This window comes from Anolis sagrei, chromosome 3 (genome assembly GCF_037176765.1).
Source record: "Anolis sagrei isolate rAnoSag1 chromosome 3, rAnoSag1.mat, whole genome shotgun sequence".
Taxonomy (NCBI): Eukaryota; Metazoa; Chordata; class Lepidosauria; order Squamata; family Dactyloidae; genus Anolis; species Anolis sagrei.
In genome coordinates, this window is record NC_090023.1 from 251,556,593 (window position 1) to 251,579,687 (window position 23,095).

General features: G+C 43.2%; 1 protein-coding gene across 9 annotated transcripts in view; it reads right to left on the reverse strand.

Annotated features, from left to right (window-relative positions):
• MECOM (MDS1 and EVI1 complex locus) overlaps nucleotides 1–21,298 on the reverse strand; it is a 558,130-nt gene extending 536,832 nt beyond the window's left edge. For 5 of the 9 annotated variants that reach the window (XM_060767555.2, XM_060767553.2, XM_060767554.2 and 2 more), the window contains exon 1: nucleotides 21,027–21,297. In XM_060767555.2, the coding sequence (XP_060623538.1) occupies nucleotides 21,027–21,063 (37 nt within the window). In that variant the 5' untranslated portion in view covers nucleotides 21,064–21,297. Of the gene's footprint in view, nucleotides 1–21,026 lie in introns of all 9 variants that reach the window. The other 4 variants (XM_060767550.2, XM_060767551.2, XM_060767561.2 and 1 more) reach the window with 3 other exon arrangements.
• Between the last annotated feature and the right edge of the window lie 1,797 nt (nucleotides 21,299–23,095).

Below are 23,095 nucleotides of genomic sequence, written 5' to 3' on the forward strand. Positions count from 1 at the left end.
AGGAAACTACTTAAAACATGGCTTTTCAAGCAAGCATTCGGGGAGTGAGATAAAGTAGTCCAGATAACTTCGGAATTGGTGCAATGCCAAATGTTTTATGTTTCTCTATGTCCTTTGTGGTGCAGCGGATTAAACCTCTTAGTCGCAGAACTTGTTAACTGAAAGGTCAGCGGTTCAAAACCAGGGAGCTGGGTGAGCCCCTGGTGTTAGGTCCAGCTTCTGCCAACCTAGCAGTTCGAAAACATGCAAATGTGAGAAGATTAATACATAGGTACCACTCCGGTAATGGCACTCCATGCATTCATGCTGGCCACATGACCTTGGAAGTGTCTACGGACAATGCCAGCTCTTTGACTTAGAAATGGAGATGAGCACCACCCCCCAGAATCAGACATGACTAGACTTAATGTCAAGAGAAAACACTATCTTTTATTATGTCCAATGTTTAATAGTTATTGGTTTTAATCTATTGTTATATGTGATTTTAGTTATGTGGTGCATTTTATATTTTGTGAGGCATTGAATGTTGCCATTTACTTTGTTGTGAACCGCTTTGAGTCTCCCCAGGGGTTGAGAAAAGTGGTATATAAATGAAATAAATAACCCTCACAACCTCTAAGGATGCTTGCCATAGATGCAGGCAAAATGTCAGGAGAGAATGCCTCTAGAACATGGCCATATAGCCTGAAAAAAACCTACAACAACCCAGTGATTCCAGCCATGAAAGTACAATGTTGGGTACTATACTATATATATACATACATACATACATACATACACACACACACACACACACAATACAATAAATAAATAAATTCTCAACTGACTGAAGGATTCTTGGAATTGTGATGCTTTTTTGGAGTATACTTCCCAGAATCCCCCAACCTGAACTTTTCTAAACCCCTTTGGTTATATGGAGACCTTTCTTCATCCCTCATAGAAACAAATCTGACACCCTCTAAATGTGTTGCACTAGAAATCCCAAAATCCCCAGCCAATGTTAAGGAAAGGATGCCATTTGCCTATATTCTATCCTAAATTATATCTAGGGATCTCAGGGTGTTGTATATAAAAAGAAACAATTTAGTAGTTTAAAACAGTTTTAAAATTTAAACAATCAAAATAATTTAAACAGAGCAAAATAGTAGGTCACAGCATCCCAGGGGTAATTTCTCTCGCAAAAGCTACCAACCAGAAACATTATGATGGATAAGAACAGTTTGTAACGATATCTGCATTGCCCACTGACCTTTTCGTTCTTGTTCCAAAATAAAATGCCTACAAAACTTTTACAAGACGTGTGCTCAAGTGGCAGTTCATAAACTTCTTCAGTATGCAAGGACAAGAAGTTTGGACAGGTATCTTGGATTTTGTTATTACGGCAATAATTATACTTCTGATGACATGGATCATGGAGCCCATGTACGCATAAAGCATCCATGTTTTTAAGCAGGTTAGGGATGGCGCCCGGAACATATTTACAAATTAATATGCTCCAGTGTACACAAATAGACTTTACAAGTTAGGTAACTCAGATATCAGTGGTAGGAGAGGTTCCTGGGTTTTTCTTTTCATGTCAGGAGGGATTTGAAAAACTGCAAGTCACTTCTGGTGTAAGAGAATTGGCCATCTGCAAGGACGTTGCCCAGGGGATGCTCAGATGTTTTGCCATCCTGTGAAAGGCTTCTCTCATACCCCCACATGGAAAGCTGGAGCTGACAGACGGGAGTTCACCCTGGCTTGTTTTCATGTCAGGAGTCACTTGAGAAACTGCAAATCACTTCTGATGTGAGAAAATTGGTCATCTGCAAGGATGTTTCCCAGGGGATGCCTAGATGCTTTATCATCTTGTGGGAGGATTCTCTCATGTTCCTGGAGGGAAGGCTGGAGCTGACAGACGGGAGCTCACCCTGGTTTATTTTCATGTCAGGAGTCACTTGAGAAACTGCAAGTCAATTCTGGTGTGAGAGAATTGGTCATCTGCAAGGACGTTGCCCAGGGGATGCCCAGATGTTTTACCATCCTGTGAAAGCCTTCTCTCATGTTCCTGGAGGGCAAGCTGGAGCTGACAGATGGGAGCTCATCCTGGTTTTTTTCTTACCAAGAGTGACTTGAGAAACTAAAAGTCGTTTCTGGTGTGAGAGAATTGGCCATTTGCAAGGATGTTGCCCAGGTAACGTCTAGATGTTTTACCATCCTGTGGGAAGCTTCTCTCATGTTCCTGAATGAGAAGCTGACAGACTGGAGCTCACCCCACTGAGTCAGCAGTCCTGCTGGCACAAGGGTTTAACCCATTGCACCACTGGGGGCTCCTAGGTTCTTGGTGAATTCTCTCCATTGTTAGAAATAGGCACCTTGGGAAATCCCCTAGTTTAACAAATCACACACAAGCATTTTAATTAATTTGCTCCATTTGCATATGAATAAGCATAATTGTTCCGAGGGAGAAAATATAGTTTGTTTTTAGTTAGGCTGAAAACCTTAATTGATGGATCCATTTAAAATTAATCAGTTAAAGACCTTGTTAATTGACTAAAGAGACATCTCCAATAAATCAAGCAACATACTTTTCACAATGTTAATTATTTTGTAATACAATTAGCCCTCTGCATTCACAGATTCAGCACCCCCAAATTCCACCATCTATGGAAATATTTTCTTTTTAAAAATCTCAAAACTGCAGTTTTATTTAAGGAACATCATTGTACTCAAATATTGTATGTAATGAGACTTGAACATCCAAGAATGTTGGTATCCATGGGTAGAGATGCCGGAAACCAAACCCCATCCATAGCTTGCACAATGTTCTTGTCATCTACCTTTCTATAACTAGATGTCAGTCTCTGCTATCTATGATCATGCAACTGCCGTGGAATTACAATTTTGTGCAATAAGGTCCCAAGCAGCTCTTCTGAATCAGTGGGGTTTTTCAGGGAAGCAAGTGCCTCTTTTAAGCAGCCTTGCCCATCATAGCAAACAGAAGTATCCCTCCCTTCTTTCCCAAGACTGAAATCCTCTTCTGGTATCTGTTGTATGATGCATGCCGTGCCAGCAGGTGGCAGATGCCATCTTCAAAGAGGCAATCCTTCAAGGGAGAGGAAGGTTGGGGAGATGCCTCTCCTAAAATGACACCTCTTGCCCGCATTGGTACAATACAGTCTTTACATGTTTTGGGGAAATATTTTTAAAAGGACCTACAAACCTTTTGTTTCAGAAAAACATCTATTTCTGTTTTATTGACCATTCTAAAGCCTTTTTGACTGTGTGGATCATAATAAATTGTGGCAAGTTCTTGGTGGTAATGGGGACACCAAGTCACCTTGTCTGTCTCCTGAGGAATCTGTATAACAACCAAGTAGCAGCAGTACGAACAGACCATGGAACAACAGACTGGTCCAAGACTGGGAAAGGAGTATAGCAGGGATGTATACTCTCACCCGATCTATTCAACTTGTATGCAAAACACATTATGCAATGTGCGATATTTACTTCTTGGGAGGAGAGCAATGACCAATCTCAGTAAAATAGTGAAGAGTAGACATCACACTGGCAACAAAGGTACACATAGTTAAAGCAATGGTGTTCCCTGTAGTAACCTATGGATGCAAGAGCTGGACCATAAGGAAGGCTGAGCAAAGGAAGATAGATGCTTTTGAACTGTGGTTCTGGAGTAAAAATTCTGAGAGTGCCTTGGAATGCGAGAAGATCCAACCAGTCCGTACTCCAGGAAGGAAAGCCCAACTGCTTGCTGGAGGGAAGGATATTAGAGGCAAAGATGAAGTACTTTGGCCACATAATGAGAAGACAGGAAAGTCTGGAGAAGATAATGATGCTGGGGAAAATGGAAGGAAAAAAGAAGAGGGGCCCACCAAGGGCAAGCTGGATGGATGGTAACCTTAAAGTGAGGATACTATCCATCCATCTTGCCCTTGGTTGGAACTTCTTAAGGTGGCGACGGCTGACAGGGAGCTCTGGCATGGACTGGTCCATGAGGACACAAAGAGTTGGAAATGACTGAACAAATAAACCACAACAACACAAACCCTAAAGGCAAAGCTGCAAGACCATTAAATGCTAATCAAAGTGGCCAATTGCAACATTCACACTTGCCTCTCTAGCAGACAAGAGTTCTTTCTCCCACCCTGGATATTCCACAGATACCCTGTTTCCCCGAAAATAAGACAGTGTAATTATATTAATTTTTGCTCCCAAAGATGTGATAGGTCTTATTTTCAGGTGATGTCTTATATTTTCCGTGAAAAAGAATTCACATTTATTGTTGAACCAAAAAAATGAACATTTTTTGTTCAGTAGTTGTAAGTATATAATAAATATACTTACAACTATTGAACAAAAAAAGTAGTTGTACAGTAGTTGTAAGTATATAATAAATATACTGGCTCTCACACACAGGGCCACAAAAAATAAGGGCTGTAAAGTACCTGGCTCCCGCAAACTGCCTGGAGACTGTACAGATTTCCCACAGCAGTTCCTGGACCACTTGTAAAGCAGGGATGGTATTACAGCTTCCTGCCACCAGGGGGAGCATGCTTCCAAACAAAAACTTTGCTAGGTCTTACTTTCAAGGGAGGCCTTATATTTAGCAATTCAGAGAAACCTCTACTAGGTCAGACCTCACAACCTCTGAGGATGCCTACCATAGATGCAGGTGAAACGTCAGGAGAGAATGATTCTAGAACATGGCCACACAGCCTGAAAAAACTACAACAACCCAGGGATTCCAGCCATGAAAGCCTTCAACAATATATTCTACTAGTTTTATTTTCAGGGGATGTCTTATTTTGGGGGAAACATGGTATATAAACCCTACTTGACTCATTTCCAAAAGACCCCTCAACCTCTTAGAATGCCTGCCATAGATGTAGGTGAAACATCAGGAGAGAATGCTTCTGGAATATGGCCATACAGCCTGGAAAACTCAGAACAACCTTCTCACTGTATTGTAAGGACTCTCATAGCAAACACAGCATAACCAATACAAATGCTAATCAAATGCTAATCAAGGTGGTCAGTTGAAACATTCACACCTATCTCCAACAGACAAGAGTCCTTGGTCCCACCCTGGTCATTCCACAGATATATAAACCCATTTTCCTAGTTCCAACAAACCTCACTACCTCTGAGGATGCTTGCCATAGATGCAGGTGAAACGTTGGGAGAGAATGCCTCTAGAACATGGTCATATAGCCCGAAAAAACCTACAACAACTCAATAACCAATACATATCAGAAATGCCTATGTTTAAAATAACTACGTGAATGTGGCTATAAATAACCATTTATGGCAACAAGAAGGAGGCTGTTTTTTGAGTATGTCTCTTGTCCAAATCAGTGTAACCAAGTTACACATTTCAAAAAAATATTTCCTGGACTATTACTTTCAGAATCTCCTTCACAAAGGTAACACGAAGAGGTTCTGACCAGACTGTCTCCAAAGATTATCAGAGTCATTCCAAAAGATCCACTTTTTCAAGCTCTGAATTTGTCCATTAGAGGCTGGTTGTATAAAGCACTTGCTCCCTCAATGAGATATAGGCTCACCATAGAGTTTTCATTCCGATTGCCAAGAATGGGTATTTATATATCTGGCAATTCAGTTATTTTTACACCCACGCTTTCTTGATGCAACTGGCCACGGTTGGCAGAGGCATCCTGGAAGTTGCCCTCCAGAAAAGGACCTTTCTCCATCTTTGGCTCATTTCTCTGAAGGGTTGTTTTAGAAGAACAACAAGCACACAAACTGCCATTTAAAAAAGATTAATTTTTAACCGACATTGTGAACTTGCCTTTTGATTAGATATCCTAGTCAGACCAGAAAGTATGTGTGTGACAGACACACTTAAGCCCATCCCTTCTTTCACTCTCCACTCTTTGCAAATACAGGCTGGGCTTAACTTTATGTATCTCAAGAAGAGATCTTCAGCAATTCTATTTATTTAGAAAGAGCTGAAAAGAAAAGGCCGGCCAGCAAACTAAAATGGACTTAACAGGACACTGCTGCTGTTGGAATTTTTTTTTCTTTTCTTAATGAAAGAGGTGAAATAATTTTAAACACAGACAGACAATGAATTTATTTATTTAGAAACTTTTAAAATATTCTGTGTGGACATTGTGCAGAAATGGCCCAACACCAAACAGCCAGCTCTCTCTTGAGAGAGTAAATGATGAACAAGGAATCGAGGCCTTCTCTCCATCCCAAAAAATAAAAATACAGGGTTAAAAAGGAAAGTCATTAGTTATACCCACAAGCAATATCTGAGCTGGGTGTCCAAACCCCATCGCTTCAGCCAGGCAACTTCAAAGGCCTGCGAAGAGTGTTTAGCTTTTTAGAGCTAGAACTGGAGCAATATGTCACACTTTTCAAAGGGTTGTGTAAACAGTTCTTTCCCCTTTTGAAGAAACATTTCTTCAGTTCTGCTCGCCCTGTGTAAACAGCGTCCATTTACAAGGCTGCCATTTTTCAAGGGCTGATCACTTGATAGCATCCCTAGGTCTTCTTGCCCCCTCCCTCTCCACTCCGCCCCATTCACTGTATTACTTGTTCCTTTGCAAACATTTACAGAGCATTGAGTCTACAACACTGCGGAGGACTGACAGTCGACATGTGAACCCTGAAACAAATCTTGAGGCAAAGGATCCAACCTTAGCGTAGCGTCACTTTGAGGATTATAACACCCAGGATCGCCCATGTTGGAGGATTCTAGGAGAAGGCATCCAAAATAATACCATATTAACTCAAATCTAATGCTCATGTTTGGGGCTAAATAATTTTGCCAAAATTAGGGTGCACATTAGATTTGCATCATACAGTAATCTTAATGCTGAGCCAAAGCAAAAGGAGATGCTGCTTCTTTTTGGAGCACCCGGAACCCCTTTTTGAGGGACATCATCTCAAATTTAATGGCTATGGCTCGATATTAGGCAATCTTGGGATTTGTAGTTTGGTGAGGCACACACGTTCTTTGGCAAAGAAGGTTCAAGTCTTGTCAAACTACACACTGAACTAAGGTAATTAAAATGGATTCATTTTACTGCATAGGTGCATCCCAAGGTTTTTGCTTTCCATTTCTGGAAGTTTGGTATTCTAACACTTTTGTTTTTCAAAGGAGGAATTATAAGCACACAGCAACTATAATGTGTACCTTTTTGGACCAAATGACAAACAGTGCTTTTTTTGCCGCTGCACCTTACATATTCCAGAAAATGCTTTTTTTGATTTAGGATTCTGAAAAGGAAGATGTGCATTAGATTTGATAGCACATTAGGCTTGAATAAATACGGTAATTTTTCCAAGATCAAGAAAGAACTATAGGAAGCTATCTGGTTCTACATCACCCTATTGGGTATTATCTATCAAAAGGGACACTACTGGAGTCTTCCCCTGAACCTACCGAGAGATACTAAAAGCTGGACCTGGGACCTTTTGCTTGTAATATAATCTATGACTGAGAAAGCCTTCCTCTGAAATGGAATGTGTGGGGTTTCATCCTTGAACTGCACAAGTTATTTGTCTCATCAAGTTTCCAGACCTCTATGAGTAGCTAGGCTAGAGAGGATTCCTTCTCCCACATTCCTATGCATGTTTTTCCCAAAAGGGCTTTGTCTTTACTCTTCTTGCCAACCAGTTTCCTCTCCCTTTGATGATACAGTAATGGAATTCTGTGAGGGAACTTCCTTTTTAAGTTTTATTGCCCTGGATTCACCATGTGGTCCCTCCATCATTTTCCAGCCTCTTCTGCCTTTTCTTCCTTCCAGTACAGACACATTTTGCCTCTTTCGGGGCAAAATATAGCTGCATGGATTTTTTTTTACCTTTTGCCTCCTTTAAAAGATAAGATTTAGTAAGCTAGTTAGCTCCAAGACCTTTTCTATCAAGGATGTATTTCTTTTACTTCAATAAATATTTTTGAACCTAAATTCTGACGCTGCAATCCTAATCCATCCAAAGATATAAAAGGCTATCCTAGTTCACCACACATAAGTTTAAACTTTCTGCTGGTTATGAAGTTTACTTCTGGTACTGTGTTATGTTTATGGTGGAATCACCCCAACTGAGGGCTATTTTGAGCATAACAGCTCAGATTCCCCCAACAGAATGCTTATAGAATGCAGCCTTTTTCTCAAGTCATTATCTATATATGCTGAAGGACCTATAGCCTCCCAGATGCTGGTGTGCTGAAATGCTCATAATTCCACACTGACTGTAAATGATGGGACTTTTAGTCCAACGAATTCTAGAGCCCTGCTTCTTAAACTGTGAATCCTGACCTCAAATGGAGTCTCCTGAGCTCAGTGCTGGGGTCACAAAAATTTGGCAACAGTAAAAAGTTTCTGAATGCCACCCATTTACACAAATCTGTTAGCAACAATGTGTAGTGTTTACAGTGGACTCTGCAGAGGATACTTCAGCTGCACACCACAATAAGGTAAATCAGCCTGTTTAGCAAGCCTTGCAAATGATGGTTTGTTATCTGCAAATGTTTGATTTTCATACCTATTTTATAGAACAATATACCTGGGGTCACAAAAATGTCTTGGGTGGAAAGGGGTCAGGAGTGGGAAAAGTGTACGAAACCAGTCTGTTCCAGAGGACTGAAGTTGACCCTCTGCAGTCTGTGCAGACTGGCAGCCACTCTCCAAGGTTTCAGAGAGAGCTCTTTCCCAGCCTTGTTTGGAGATGCTTCGAATATTTGGCATGTAAACATTTTTTTAAATCGCAGAGCCAAGTAAGAGTTCTTGAGCTTGAACTATGCTAGGAAAGACATCAGGAAAAGTGAACCTAATTTTAGACAGAAGTGGGAATATTAGTCCACAATTCTGGGTGTTTGTCAACTTCAATTTGTTTCTGGGTATGCCTTAAAAAAAATCAGGTTTTTCCTCCTTTTTTGTTTGCTTGTATATTCAGTTTTTTTAAAAAATGAAAGTAGTGGAATAACTTTAAATACAAACAAAAAAATAGGTTAACACACAACTCTTTACAAGGGCAAATACTACGTTGCTTTGGGAGCTGTAAGAGCTTTGCAAAACGATGAAGGGGAAGCTGGCAGTACACTTAATATTCCCCCTTCATGCATGAATCGATAGGATAATTTTTGGTGTGTGCCTATATTTTAAACTAAAACACCGTCAACAAATAAACTGGCACTGCTTGTGCTTCTCAATGCCACCTGACTTTCATGACTCATTTCTTCCAAATATCTGCATGTGTGAAGTATTGTTATTCAATATAAGCTATGGAAGGCAGATGTGTTTGTAATGAGAGACTCGCTGCCACATCCGTGTAGTAAACTTTGCTAGATGTAGGGAGTGGAAATACTGTTTTATAGACCTAATAACTGAAAAGAAGGTATTAATGGTTAGTGCCCTTGGAAGAGGAGAGTATTGGAAACTTTGTCATGGTCAGTGTTATTAAGATACAGGTGAAGACCAAAAGTATGGACAAAGTTAATTTTAAAGCAATATCAATTCCCTGAATGTTAGTTTACCTCTGTAAAGTTTCCCAGGGACACTACCAAGTTAGTTCTCTTTTATCCTGCTGACCTCTCTTTACCCAAAATCTGACTTCTGTGATTTCTAATATAATAATAAAAGGCCCCTTACAAACAAATAGCAAATAGCAAAATCTCACTCACAACAACTCTTTCATAGAATTATAGACTTGGATGAGACCTCATGGGCCATCCAGTCCAACCCCCTGCAAGAAGCAGGAAAATTGCATTCAAAGCACCCCTGACAGATGGCCATCTAGCCTCTGTTTAAAAGCCTCCAAAGAAGGAGCCTCTGCCACTCTCCAGGGCAGAGAGTTCCACCGCTGAACAGCTCTCACAGTTAGGAAGTTCTTCCTAATGTTCAGGTGGAATCTCCTTTCCTGTAGTTTGAAGCCATTGTTCCACGTCCTAGTCTCCAGGCCAGCAGAAAACAAGTTTGCTTTAGTAATTGAGTGGCAGTGTTGGTATCTCCTCATGGAGAGAAAAAGTGGAGTGTAAATGCACATAATAATAATAATAATAATAATAATAATAATAATAATAATGCCTCTGTACTAGAATAAGCACCCCATCTCATTTAGAAGGCTGTTGACCTACAGTAATTATTTTTTTGTAACACACTTTTCTCACAACACAGGAATCAAGGTGACTTACAACTACATCAAAGTGATTGGGCGAGCCAACAAATACCAGGTTTTCTGGTTATATGTGAAAGAACAGGCAAAACCATATTTGAGGAAAAGTTAGTCCCTCTCAACATTGCTGAACTGCAATTCCCAACCAACATAGCTAACGGGAAAGAATGCTGGTAGTGAGAGTTCAACAACATCAGGAGGGTCGTTCTAACACTTGGTTAAGCAGCACTCCCATTTCTGTACCCTGGGGACTAAATGTAGCTTTCCTTTTTTTCTAAAGTGTGTTTAATAGTTCCAGAGCATCTCTTTCAGTAATACCCTGGATTACCATCAGGCTTTTAAAATTGGCTCCCTCTGGCCACCCAGCCAATATCCCTCTTTTTAGGATGTTTATTTGAATTTCCTTGCAAACCTGTGGTGCCTGCTCAGCTAAAGGTCTGCCCATGCATCCATGACATGGAAAGTTCAGATTACTTTCCAGTTTCTCTGGAGAACCTCAGGTAAATCCATCAACAACTACTGCCAAAAGCAGGAGTTAAATTTTGAATGACATAGAGCAGGTTGGAGTGATCATTCAAAAGCCAAACCCACCACAGGACAATGGATGCATCATGAGCAGACACAGCTGCAACCCTGTCCACGCTAAACTCTTTCCACTCCCAAAAATTTCCGAACAAATTATGAAACCAATCCATTATAGGTCAGGACCATCTATATCAGTGGTTCTCAATCTTCTTAATGCCATCACCCCTTAATACAGTTCCTCATGTTGTGGTGACCCCCAACCATAAAATGTTTTCATTGCTACTTCATAACTATAGTTTTGTTATTGTTATGAATCGTAACGTAAATATCTGATATGCAGGATGTAGTTTCATTCACTAGGCCAAATTTGGAACAAATACCCAATACACCCAAATTTGAAAAGTTGTGGGGTTGAGGCAGGGGGAGAATTAATTTTGTCATTTGGGAGTTGTAGTTGCTGGGATTAGTTCACCTACAATCAATGAGCATTCTGAACTCCACCAACAATGAAATTTAACCTCACTTGGCACACAGAACTCCCATGACCAACAGAAAATACTGGAAAGGTTTGGTGGGCGTGGACTTTGAGTTTTGGAGTTGTAATTCACCTACATCCAGAGACCACTGTGGACTCAAACAATGATGGATCTGGACCAAATCCTCAATATGCCCAAATGTGAACACTGGTAGAGTTTGAGGAAAATAGACCTTGACATTTGGGAGTTGTAGTTGCTGGGAGTTATAGTTCACCTACAATCAAAGAGCATTCTGAACCCCACCAATGACAGAATTGGGTCAAACTTCCCACTTATAAACCCCATGACCAACAGAAAATACTGTGTTTTCTGATGATCTTTGGCAACCCCTCTGACACCCCCCTCACAACCCCCTAGGGGTCCCAACCCCCAGGTTGCGAAACACAGATCTATATATATATGCACAGACAATGCATAGGAAAGCTTCAGTCCTGCAGGTGTTTTGGACTCCAACTCCTACAATTCCTACTGGCTGTTAGGAATTATGGGAGTTAAAGTCCAAAACACCTGCAGGACCGAAATTTGCCCATGCCTGGTATAGACCCTGAAAAATCCCATAGTACAGCTAGGAATGCATCTTTTGTGGGGGTTTTAAAGGCCAGAATTTACAACATTTACAAAAATCAACAGATCAAACTGACACATCCGCTATTCATCAGCAATTCGTAGTATTATAATTATTTATCTCCTGCCTTTCTCCCAAATCAAGATTCAAGGCAGCTTCATCATGAAGCTACATCCACAGTCTCTTAACTTCATGATATCAAGAACATTCATTTGACCCATGGCTTGTCCCTTCCACTCAAAGAGCTTTGACATCTCTCTTCTACTGAGGAAGTTACAACAGTGGTGTCTTTACTTTTGCTCAAAAAAGATCAGAATAAGGAGTACAAGGGGATACAGTTGCATACAGCCATTGAGGTTCAAGACAGAAAGATCTTGCATACATAAGATCACTGCCTCATTTAACAGGAATAACTACCACTCACAGTCAGTCACTCATACCCACAATCACCAGCATAATTGATCAGCAATTAACTCAAGATCCCTTAATGAAGATGAATTATTCCTTAACAAGCTTGAAGTACCTTACCAGATTCATAATAAAGGCAGTTGAAAAATTCAGATTTCCTTCTCCGCGTACATTTACACACACATAATTTCAGCGCAAGCCCGTGGATTTATGGTGGCTGCAGTGTAAATGTAACTGGGGACTGTAGTTTTGGATTAATATATTAGGAATACAAATAATGTGGCCCCATATAAAAGTCAGAATCGTAATATCACACCTGCAATTCAAAGAGTTCAAGGACTGATTCATTTACCATTTCTGAACTACTTTTCATGGAGAATAAAAAGAAAAGTTGCATAAAATCTGGGAGAGGAAAGCTGACCACCATTAATTAGCACTTCTAGTTTAACAAATGTTTTTCCCCTGGAATGTATGTATTATTTGCTCCATTCCTTTATTTTCCAATATAAGCAGTAATTTGCTGCTGTTGTTGCATACTTTAGAGTCATTCTTATGATGACCTCAAGGTGAATCTATTGTGGGGATTCTTGGGAATTTTTTTAAAGAGGGGTTTAACTCAGAGCCCCGGATAGTGCAGCGGGTTAAAGCGCTGAGCTGCTAAACTTGCTGACCAAAAGGTTGGCAGTTTGATTCCAGGAAGCGGGTTGAACCCCACAGTTAGCCCCAGCTTCTGCCAACCTAGCAGTTCAAAACCATGCAAATGTGAGTATATCACTGTATCTGCAGGAAGATAACGGTGTTCTATGCAGTCATCCTAGCCAATGACCCTGGAGGTGTCTATGAACAATGCCAGCTCTTCGGCTTAGAAATGGAGATGAGCACCATCCCCAAGAGTCAGACAACTAGATTTAATATCAGGAAAAACCTTTACCTTTTAAACTTGCCCAAGATTTTGCCTCCTTGCAGGTACTTGCAGAGGAGGACAAATTCTTTTCCTCAATTCATTATCACTGACAGGTTTAAATATGAAGTTGCCTATAAACACAATGTGTACATTGAAAGGGCTTCCATGTGTCCAGTGTATCTTGACTCCAAGTGAGTGTACATAGGCTATATAGACAGACCTTATTGCTCCCACGAAAGTGACAATAGACAGTTTTGGAGTATCACTATACCGGCATACCTCACTTAACAAAACACTCTAAGGAAGTATCTCCTTTTCAAATAGCCTTTTTTCACCTGCACAGACAAATTCCTCTTGTCCTCTGTCTGCTATTCTTTTAGTGAAGAAGAAAGGCCCAAGAAACACAGATTTATCTGCCGTAAACAAACAGTGCAAGGAATTTGAGAAAGAGTCTACTCTAACCAATCCTATTGTACTTGGGTGTGCCAGCCTTCAACTGGCAAGGTAAACAGCAGCTGCCTCCAGAAAAGTACAAAGGAGAGAAAACAGTTACTGTATATACTCGTGTATAAATGGATTTTGATATGACCATTGATAAGTTAAAGGTTTGACAACAGACAGTTTTGGAGTACCACTATACCAGCATACCCCACTTAACAAAACACTCTAAAAAAATGAGATCCTTTTCACATAGCCTTTTTTCACCTGCACAGACACATTCCTTGGTGTCCTCTGTCTGCTACTATTTTAGTGAAGAAGAAAGGCCTGAAAAACACAGACTTATCTGCCATAAACAGTGCAAGGAATTTGAGGAGGAGTCTACTCTAGCCAATCCTATTGTATTTGGGTATTTGGGTGTGCCAACCTTCAACAGGTAAGGTAAACAGCAGCTGCCTCCAGAACAGTACAAAGGAGAGAAAACAGTTACTGTATATACTCATGTATACATGGATTTTGATATGACCATTGATAAGTTAAGGGCCATCCTGTAGAGGCAAATGTACCTGTTGAACCTCAGGGGGGTAGTCAGTCACTACTGGTCACCCCCATTTTCCCACGCTATTCAAAAAGGCCAGAAACTGTAATATGGCAGAGTGTTGAAGTGATTGGTACTTATTTTAGGTTCCCCTGGGATAGACTGAAATATTGCCTTTCACCAATTAAATAAAGGGTTTAACGGGTTATATCTTCATTATTTTTTTAGACTTACACATGAGTATATACAAGTGGCTCTCAACCTTCTTTTGACCAAGGACCACTTTGATAGGATCGATCCCACTTTGACCAGGGACCGACATTAGTATCAAAAGGGTTACAAATCATTTTCCTGGTCAACTTTTGATTGCATTGGAGAGATCACATCAGCTCTAGTTTCTGATACAGAACATATGCCAACCAGTGGTCGCCATCTGCTCATCCGCAGAAAACCATATTTCATAAGCCTCAGCAGTGTAAGAGGGTTTCATGAGAACAGTTGCTCTTATCGCAATGGTGTAGTAAAGCATTGGATAGACCACATCAGCTCTAGTTTCTGATACAGAACATATGCCATCCAGTGGTCACCATCTGCTTGCACACAGAAAAACATGTTTAATAAACTTCAGCACTGTAAGAGAGTTTCGCAAGACCAATTGCTCTCGTTGCAATGGTGTCATAAAGCATTGGATAGACCACATCAGCTCTAGTTTCTGATACAGATCATATGCCATCCAGAGGTCACCATTTGCTTACCCACAGAAAACCATATTTAATAAGCCTCAGCACTGTAAGAGGCTTTTGTGAGACCAGTGGCTCTCCTTGCAAACATATAGTAACGGTGAGGGTGTGGATCATATTTTATTTCTTGAGGACCACTGGTGGTCCATGGACCACAGGTTGGGAACCACTGGTTTATACAGTAATTCTGTCTCGCTTTGGCCACCAACTGGCTGGTAATGGGAAAGTCATCCCTGGGTATATTTTGGAAGAAGCTTCCAAGTCGGCTGTAGGAAACACACAGTGTTTTTATTTACACAAGTTTTACATGACCTAGTTGTCCATTTCCCATGTGGATATGGTTAGCTTTGGATAAAACATGTCGAGCACCGAGCACCGCTTTTGTTTCTATTCCTTCTCTCTTAATTTCTGGTAGGAAATGTTCTGTGAGAGATGTAATACCCCAAGAACATTGTTGCTTCATTATGAGGTGTTTTCACACTACACTAGTGCGGGCATGGGCAAACTTGGGGTCCCTTTCCAGGTGTTTTGGACTTAAGCGGCTGAGGGGGAAAAGGAAGGGGCCTGAGGCTGTTAGGAATGGTGGGAGTTGAAGTCCAAAACATCTGGAAGGAGGGCCCAAGTTTGCCCAGACTTGGTGTAAACACACCCGAAGAGTGAGGCATCCTCCCACTAACAACCACAGCTTTCTCTTTTCTTTCACCTGCTGCCTCTCCAGTGTGTGTGTTTGTGTATGTGAAGCGGTTTGTTGCCGCAAGTGTTTCTGTTTTGTAAGACAACCTCCGCCAATGCAACCCAGAAAAGTCCAAGCCTGCGTAAAGCTTTGAAGAAGCTTGACTTGGGGCAGAAGAACGGAGACAGAAAGGCAAGGGGATCCTGAGACCCACTTCTTTCGGAGCCTGTCGCGTTCAGGTCCAGGCTCAGAGGTTTGGGGCTTCTGGTTCTCAAAAGGCGCAGAGGGGAAACCTGTTGGCGAGGGAGGCGCTTTCCCTTGATCTTTGGGGGCGGAAAGGAAGAGGTCTGGGCGAGCAAGTGTCCAAGGGACAAGCCCCTCCTTCCCCAAGGCACCAGTGGTCGCCTCATGGGACCCCAAACTGCCTCTTGATGGGGATTTTGGGTACCTCTAAGCCAGTGTTTCTCAACCTTCCTAATGCCGCGACCCCTTAAATTCCTCAAATTGTGGTGACCCCCAACCATAATATTATTTTCATTGCGACTTCATAACTATAATTGTGCTACTGTTATGAATCCTAATGTAAATATCAGATATGCAGGGTGTTTTTTCATTCACTGGTCCAAATTTGGCACAAATACCCGATAAGCTCAAATTTGAATACTAGTAGGGTTGAGGGGGAATTGATGTCGTCATTTAGGAGTTGTAGTCGCTGGGATTTATAGTTCACCCCTCGAATCAAAGAGCATTCTGAACTTCACCAAGGATGGAATTGAACCAAACTTAGCACACCCGACCCCCACGACCAACAGAAAATACTGGAAGGTTTTGGTGGGCATTGACTCTGAGTTTGGGAGTTGTAGTTCACTTACATCCAGACTCAAAATAATGATAGATCTGGACCAAACTTGGCACGGATCCGCAGTATGCCCATATGTGAACACTGGTGGAGTTTGGGGAAAATATACCTTGACATTTGGGAGCTGTAGTTGCTGGGATTTATAGTTCACCTACAATCAAAGAGCGTTCCGAACTCCACCAACGATGAAATTGAACCAAACTTGGTACACAGAACTCCCACGACCAATAGAAAATACTGGAAGGTTTTAGTAAGCATTGACTTTGAGAGTTGTAGTTCACTTACATCCAGGGAGCACTGTGGGCTCAAAACAATGATAGATCTGGACCAAACTTGGCACGGATCCGCAATATGCCCATATGTGAACACTGGTGGAGTTTGAGGAAAATAGACCTTGACATTTGGGAATTGTAATTGCTGGGATGTATAGTTTACCTACAATCAAAGAGCATTCTGAACCCCGACAATAGAATTGGGCCAAACTTCCCACACAGAAGCCCCACGAAAAACAGAAAATACTGTGATGTCTGATGGTCTTTAGTGACCCCTCTGATACCCCCTAACGACCTTCCCAGGGGTCCCGACCCCCAGGTAGAGAAATACTGCTCTAAGCGCTCCAAACTTTGCTGAGCTTGATGGAACTGGGGTAGGATGTGAGGTTTCTCTAGCAATCCTCCCGAGGCAAGAAGAGAGAAGGTGTTATGGCGAAGAGGTGAGGACTGGAGGAGACTTGTGGAGCTCACTATTTTCCCCCTTTGTTGGGGGTTCACACGTGCTATTTGAGGCGCTCCAGAGAGAGTTGAACCCAAACTTGAGGGAGAAAAGGAGCCGCCTTTGCATTGCTGTCGCCGGGAGGAATGAGGCCGAACTCTCTCCTGGAAATCCTTCGGAATTGATTTGATCTGATTCCCCACCGCCCTCTTGTTGCGCTTGGAAGGCGGAATAAATTATATTTACTCCAGAGTAGACTTAGTGAATCCCGCCAACGTGTGAAGGAGGGACCTTGAAAGCGCGGAGCTTTCCTTGGGAACTTCTACGCATTTCTCTTTGGGTTAATATTAATTATTGCAGACTCAATTCGGGCCTCGTTGGGAGAGGTTGGCTTTCCAGGAGGGAGTCCGCCTGCGCCTCCTTTGAATTCGATCCGTTTCAAGCGATTCGGCCACGATTCGGTTCCAAACCCCAGCCACTCCGCTTCTGTTTTGAAAGCGCACCTGAACCGTTTGGCTCGGTTTAGCAACGGGTCAAACGGGGCTTCGTTTGGGCAGGAACGAGCTGTATAAAATCGGGAGTAAAGTGGACCATTTGAAGGGGGATTTCCGCTCAGGAATCAAGCATTGGTCAAAACAGAAAATCGAAACAAACGTATATCTATCTACACAAACTCATATCTATCTACATGTAGATGTGCGTAATGACAGGGAGTTTTGGGGCGAAAAGGGCCAAGGAAAAAGTGAAACTGAACTCTCCATTTTGACGAATTAATTCTAGAAGAACTGCAGACTCGGATGGGAAGGGAATAGAATCTAAAATCGGAGAGCTACAAAATACGAGTAAATAAATGTCCTTCTCAGCCCCTCCAACCCAGTATTCTTTCTGCAACTTCAGGGGGGGAAATCAGATTGCGTAAATTCAACTCGGGGTTTAACTCTCCGGTTTCCACCTCTCAAAGTTTGGTCAATATTCCAGATTGATTGCAAACTATCCGAATAAAATCTCCCAGCCCTTAAACTCAGAAACAGGTCGAGACTTAGGCTGTGGCCTCCTTTTTTGTGACCGGATTGGACACGAAACAAAACCTGGCGACTCGAGGAGAGAGTTGCGCATCCAAGGGTTTCCAAAGGTCCGAAGTCTGTTCCGGGGCAAAAGACGGAAGCTAAACGGGACTAAAGGGAGGAAAGGGGTCGTTTTCCCAGGAACCCAATTAAATCGCCTCTTTTTGCCCCTTTCTCCCGCTCCCACCCCCCAAAATCCGCCCCAATTGCGGTCCTTTCCTCCCCTTCTTCCTGCCGCCCCGTTGCCAACTGCGAAGCAAAGGAAGGAGAAAAGACTGCCACGGAAAATGGAGTGGACACCGGGGCAGGTTTTCCAGAAAGTGGGGGTGGTCCGGCGCTTTTGGAAAAGGGAGGAAGAGCAGAAAGGAGAAAGAAAGGCGTTTCGGAAGCGAGGGAAAGAAACGGCTCTGAGCCGCCGCCGTAAATAAAACTCAGCGCCCGAAGTCAAAGCCTGGCTCGGGTGGCAGCGCTCCAAAGGGCCCACTTTCCACGCGAGATTCTCTCCCGCTCCCGCTCCTTCCAAAAAGCGCGCACCGGGAGAAAGAAGCCGAGAAAGAAGCCTGTGCCGGAGGAGGAGGAGGAACGAGGGGAGAGGGATCCACGCTCTCCAGGCAGGCACCCAGGAGGAGGAACACGCGCGAAAAGAAACCCGTTCGGCCAAGGAAACCCTCCGAAGGAGCCTGGCTCTCTTTCTCCCAGCGGGAGCACTTCTTGGGGGAACAAGGGCCAGCGACACGCGGTTCCCTGGCAAGCGTGGGAAGCAACGGGCCCGGAAAGACACGCAGCCATGGGTCCGGGAGGTTTGGAGAAAGTGGGAGGTGGAGGTGGAGGACGCCGAAGGAAAGGAAGGAAGGAAGGAAGGCGCAAAAGCGGGGGAAAGAGAAAGAGGATATTGATAGGTAGATAGATAGATAGATAGATAGATAGAGATAGGAAAATAGAGAGATAGGAAGATAGGTAGGTAGGAAGAGAGAGAGAAAGAAAAGTAGGAAGATAGGTATAGAGAGAGGAAGATAGAATATAGGTAGCTAGGAAGATAGATAGAAAGAGAGAGAGATAGGAAGATAGGTAGGTAGGTAGATAGATAGATAGATAGATAGATAGATAGATAGATAGATAGATAGATAGATAGATACACAGGAAGATAGGTAGGTAGGTAGGTAGGTAGACAGGAAGATAGGAAGGAAGGAAGATAGAGAGGGATATAGGAAGATAGGTAGGAAGATAAGTAGATAGATAAGAAGATAGATAGAAGATAGGTAGCTAGGAAGATATATAGATAGGAAGAGAGATAGGAAGACAGGTAGGCAGATAGGTAGGTAGGTAGGTAGGAAGGAAAATAGAGAGACAGGAAAATAGGTAGGAAGATAGGTAGATAGATAGGTAGATGATAGGTAGCTAGGAAGATAGGGAAGAGAGAGAGGAAAATAGGTAGGTAGAAAGATTGGTAGGAAGATAGATAGGTAGGAAGATAGAGAGATAGGAAGATAAGTAGGAAGATCGGTAGGTAGGTAGATAGATAGGAAGATAAATAGAAGATAGGTAGGAAAATAGGAAGAGAGAGGTATGAAGGTAGATAGGTAGGTAGGTAGGTAGGAAGATAGATAGGAAGAGAGAGAGAAAGATAGATAGGAAGGTAGGTAGGTAGGAAGATAGATAGGAAGACAGATTGGTAGATAGGTAGGAAGAGAGAGAGAGATAGGAAGATAGACAGAATAGTAGGTAAGAAGATATGTAGGTAGGAAGATTGATAGATAGATAGGAAGATAAATAGGAAGAGAGGTAGGTAGACAGATGATCTAGAAAGGAAGAGAGATGATAGAGGAGAGCCTCAGGTGGGCAAGGAGAGAGAGAGGATCACTTCTAGGGAATCAGAGGTCTTCTTTTCCTCTATAACTGACACACACCCCCACAAGCCTCGTCCTCCCACTCATAGAAAAGGTCTGCTATTTGGGGGAGATGACCCCTGACCTTTGGGCTGCTCCTGCAACTTTTCAAGCCCCCCTCCCCTTCCGCGGCCTCGCGTGGCGGGGCCCTTTTTGCACGTGGGAAGGAACAGAAAGGAAAAAACAGGGACCAGAGGGACCAGGCAAAGTTCCTGGACTTGATGCGGGGAAAAAGAGGGGAGGTCCTTCGGGGGTGGGCAGAGGCGTGGAGGGGAGGCATGCCCACAACCCCCCCCCCCAAGGGACCCCCAAAGACAGGGAACAACACAAGGAGAAGAGGGGGAAGCATCATGGGGGGGGGGGGGAGAGAAGCTGAGCTCTTATCCGCTGCAGCGTTAGCAGTCCTTCCTCTTCTTCCTCCTCCTCCTTCAAGACCTGCTTGAAGCGCGCCCCCGCCTCCTTCCCTCCCTCCCTCCCTCCCTCCCTCCCTCCGCGCTGCAGGTTGTTGTGCCCCGTGCGCGCTCCCGCTGCCCTCGCCTCTGGCTGAAACCAAGCCCGCAGCGCCCACTAGAGGCAGGCGGCGCCTCTGCACCCTTCTCCCTTTTTCTTCCCTCCAGCAGTTCTTTCCTCCCAACTTGCCACCCGGCTCTCTGAACTTTTGCTCAACTCTTTACTCCGGTGCGGTTGCTGAAGTTCAGCTGCGATCTTCTCCCCTCTAATCAGAAACCCCACGCAGGACAGGGAAGCCAAGGAGCCTTTCAAACGCAAGGAAAGACTGCCCTTAGCCGAGCAAAGAAAATGGACCGGGGGGAAAAAGAGCGGCGTTTGTTGTTGTTGTCCCGCCACCCGAAGAGTGGATGGAGGCTTTGCAAAGAGGGCCAGGGAGGGGTCTTAAAGGGTTGTGTGTGTGTGCAGAAGGGTCTCCCCCCTCCCTGCCCTTCCTCCCTCCTTCCAGACCCTCTCAACCCACTCCCCCCCCCAAGCCCTCCCCAACCCCGGGATGCCGCCAGCGAGAAAAGCGCGCTTTTGCACCTACTTGTGGCCAGTTTCCTCGCCCTGGCTTTGGATCGCATTGCTGCCCAGTCCGGTGGAGGTTGCTTGGAGGGAGGGAGGGGGCCAAACCGGAGAGGGAGGGGGGAGGAAGAAGAAGATGACCGGTGAGCCCCCCTCCTCTCTTTTCCCCCTCCTTCTCCTCCCTCTTGCTCTTTCTCTCTCTCTTTTTCTCCCTCTTTCTTTCGCCCTCCTCCACAAGCCACTCTTTCCTGCAACAGCCCCAAAGCTCGCTATCTCTCCAGCATTGTCAGTTTGGACACCTTCGCACATGCGCAACAGCGGCTTCTCTCTCTCTCCCCCCTTCCCTCTCCCTCCCCCCCCCCCCCCCTTTCGACAATCTCCTTTTCGCCGCCAAAAAAAAAAGTTTGGAGAGATCTTTCACTTTGGGATTTTAAAGGGAGGGAAGATTCTCCCAAAGCCTAAAGGGAAGCTTCCTCCCTTCCTTTGCCCAGAGAAAGTTGGAAGGACTCCGCTGTGTAGATGCCCCGCTTTCGAACCGCGTTAGAAACCGGGCAAGGCGTGAATGATGCCTGGATGCCAACTTCCTGCCTTTCCTTGCTTCTTGTTTGCTTTTTTGAGTCTTTTCCTTCCCGTCCGATCCAGCCTTTTTCAGTCAACACACTTTTATTTTATTTTATTTTATTATTATTTATTTTATTTTTATATTATTATATTATATTATATTATATTATATTATATTATATTATATTATATATTTTATTTTATTATTATTTTATTTTATATTTTATTATTTTATTATTTTATTATATTATTTTACTTTATTATTATTTATTTTATTATTATATTATATTATATTATATTATATTATATTATATTATATTATATTATATTATATTATATTATATTTGGTGCAGCCCAGATCCTAGACCTGGAAACCTCCCTTCTCTAAAGCTGGATCTTTGGACTTCAAATCCCACCCTCCAGATGCTTTGGACTTTAACTCCCATCATTCCTAACAGCCTCAGGCCCTTTCCTTTTCAGGAAGGGGCCTGTGGCTGTTAGGAATGATGGGAGTTGAAGTCCAAAGCACCTGAAAGGCCCAAGTTGTCCCATGCCCATATTATGCACCATATAGCTATGTAGCTCCTTACCTAGTTAGGTTCCTCCACTCTGCAGAATTAATCCAGTTTGACCTCACTTTCGCTGTGCTATGGAATAAAGAGTTGCAGTCTAGTGAGGTATCAGCACTCGTTGGCATAAAAGACTGGAAAACTACAACTCCCATCCTCCCCTAGCACTAAGGCAAAGTACTTACTGAGTCATGTTAAATTGCATCCATTCTACAGTGTAGGTGCGCCCTCAGCTTGTTTGTTTGGTGGTCTTTTTTTCTTCTCGTGGGAAAAAACACCCGTGGGTAGTTTTCTCGTCCTCTCCTACTTCCTAAGTCAGGTTAAACTGCATCCATTCTAAAGTGTAGGTGCGCCATCAGCTTGCTTGTTCGATGGGCTTTTTTCCACGCATGGGAAAAAAACACCAGTGGGTAGATGACAACAATTCCCGTCCTCTCCTAGCATTGAGGCAGGGCACTTGCTAAGTCATATTAAACTGCATCCATTCTACAGTGTAGATGCACCATCAGCTTGCTTGTTCGATGGGCTTTTTTCTACGCATTGAAAAAAAAAACACTCGTGGGTAGGTGACAACAACTCCCGTCCTCTCCTAGCATTAAGGCAAAGTCATATTAAACTGCATCTATTCTACAATGTAGATGCGCCCTCGAGATATTTATTTTCCTTCGCGTGGAAAAAAAACCCACTCGTGGGTAGACTACAACTACTCCCGTCCTCTCCTAGCATTGAGGCAGGGCACTTGCTAAGTAATGGTAAACTGCACCCATTCTACCCATTCTACAGTGTAGATGCGGCCACAGCTTGTTTGTTTGGCGGTCGTTTTTTTTCTTCTCGTAAGAAAAAAACACCCGTGGGTAGATGACAACAACTCCTGCCCTCCCCTAGCATTGAGGCAGGGCACTTGCTAAGTCATCTTAAACTGCATCCATTCTACAGAGTAGATGCGGCCACAGCTTGTTGG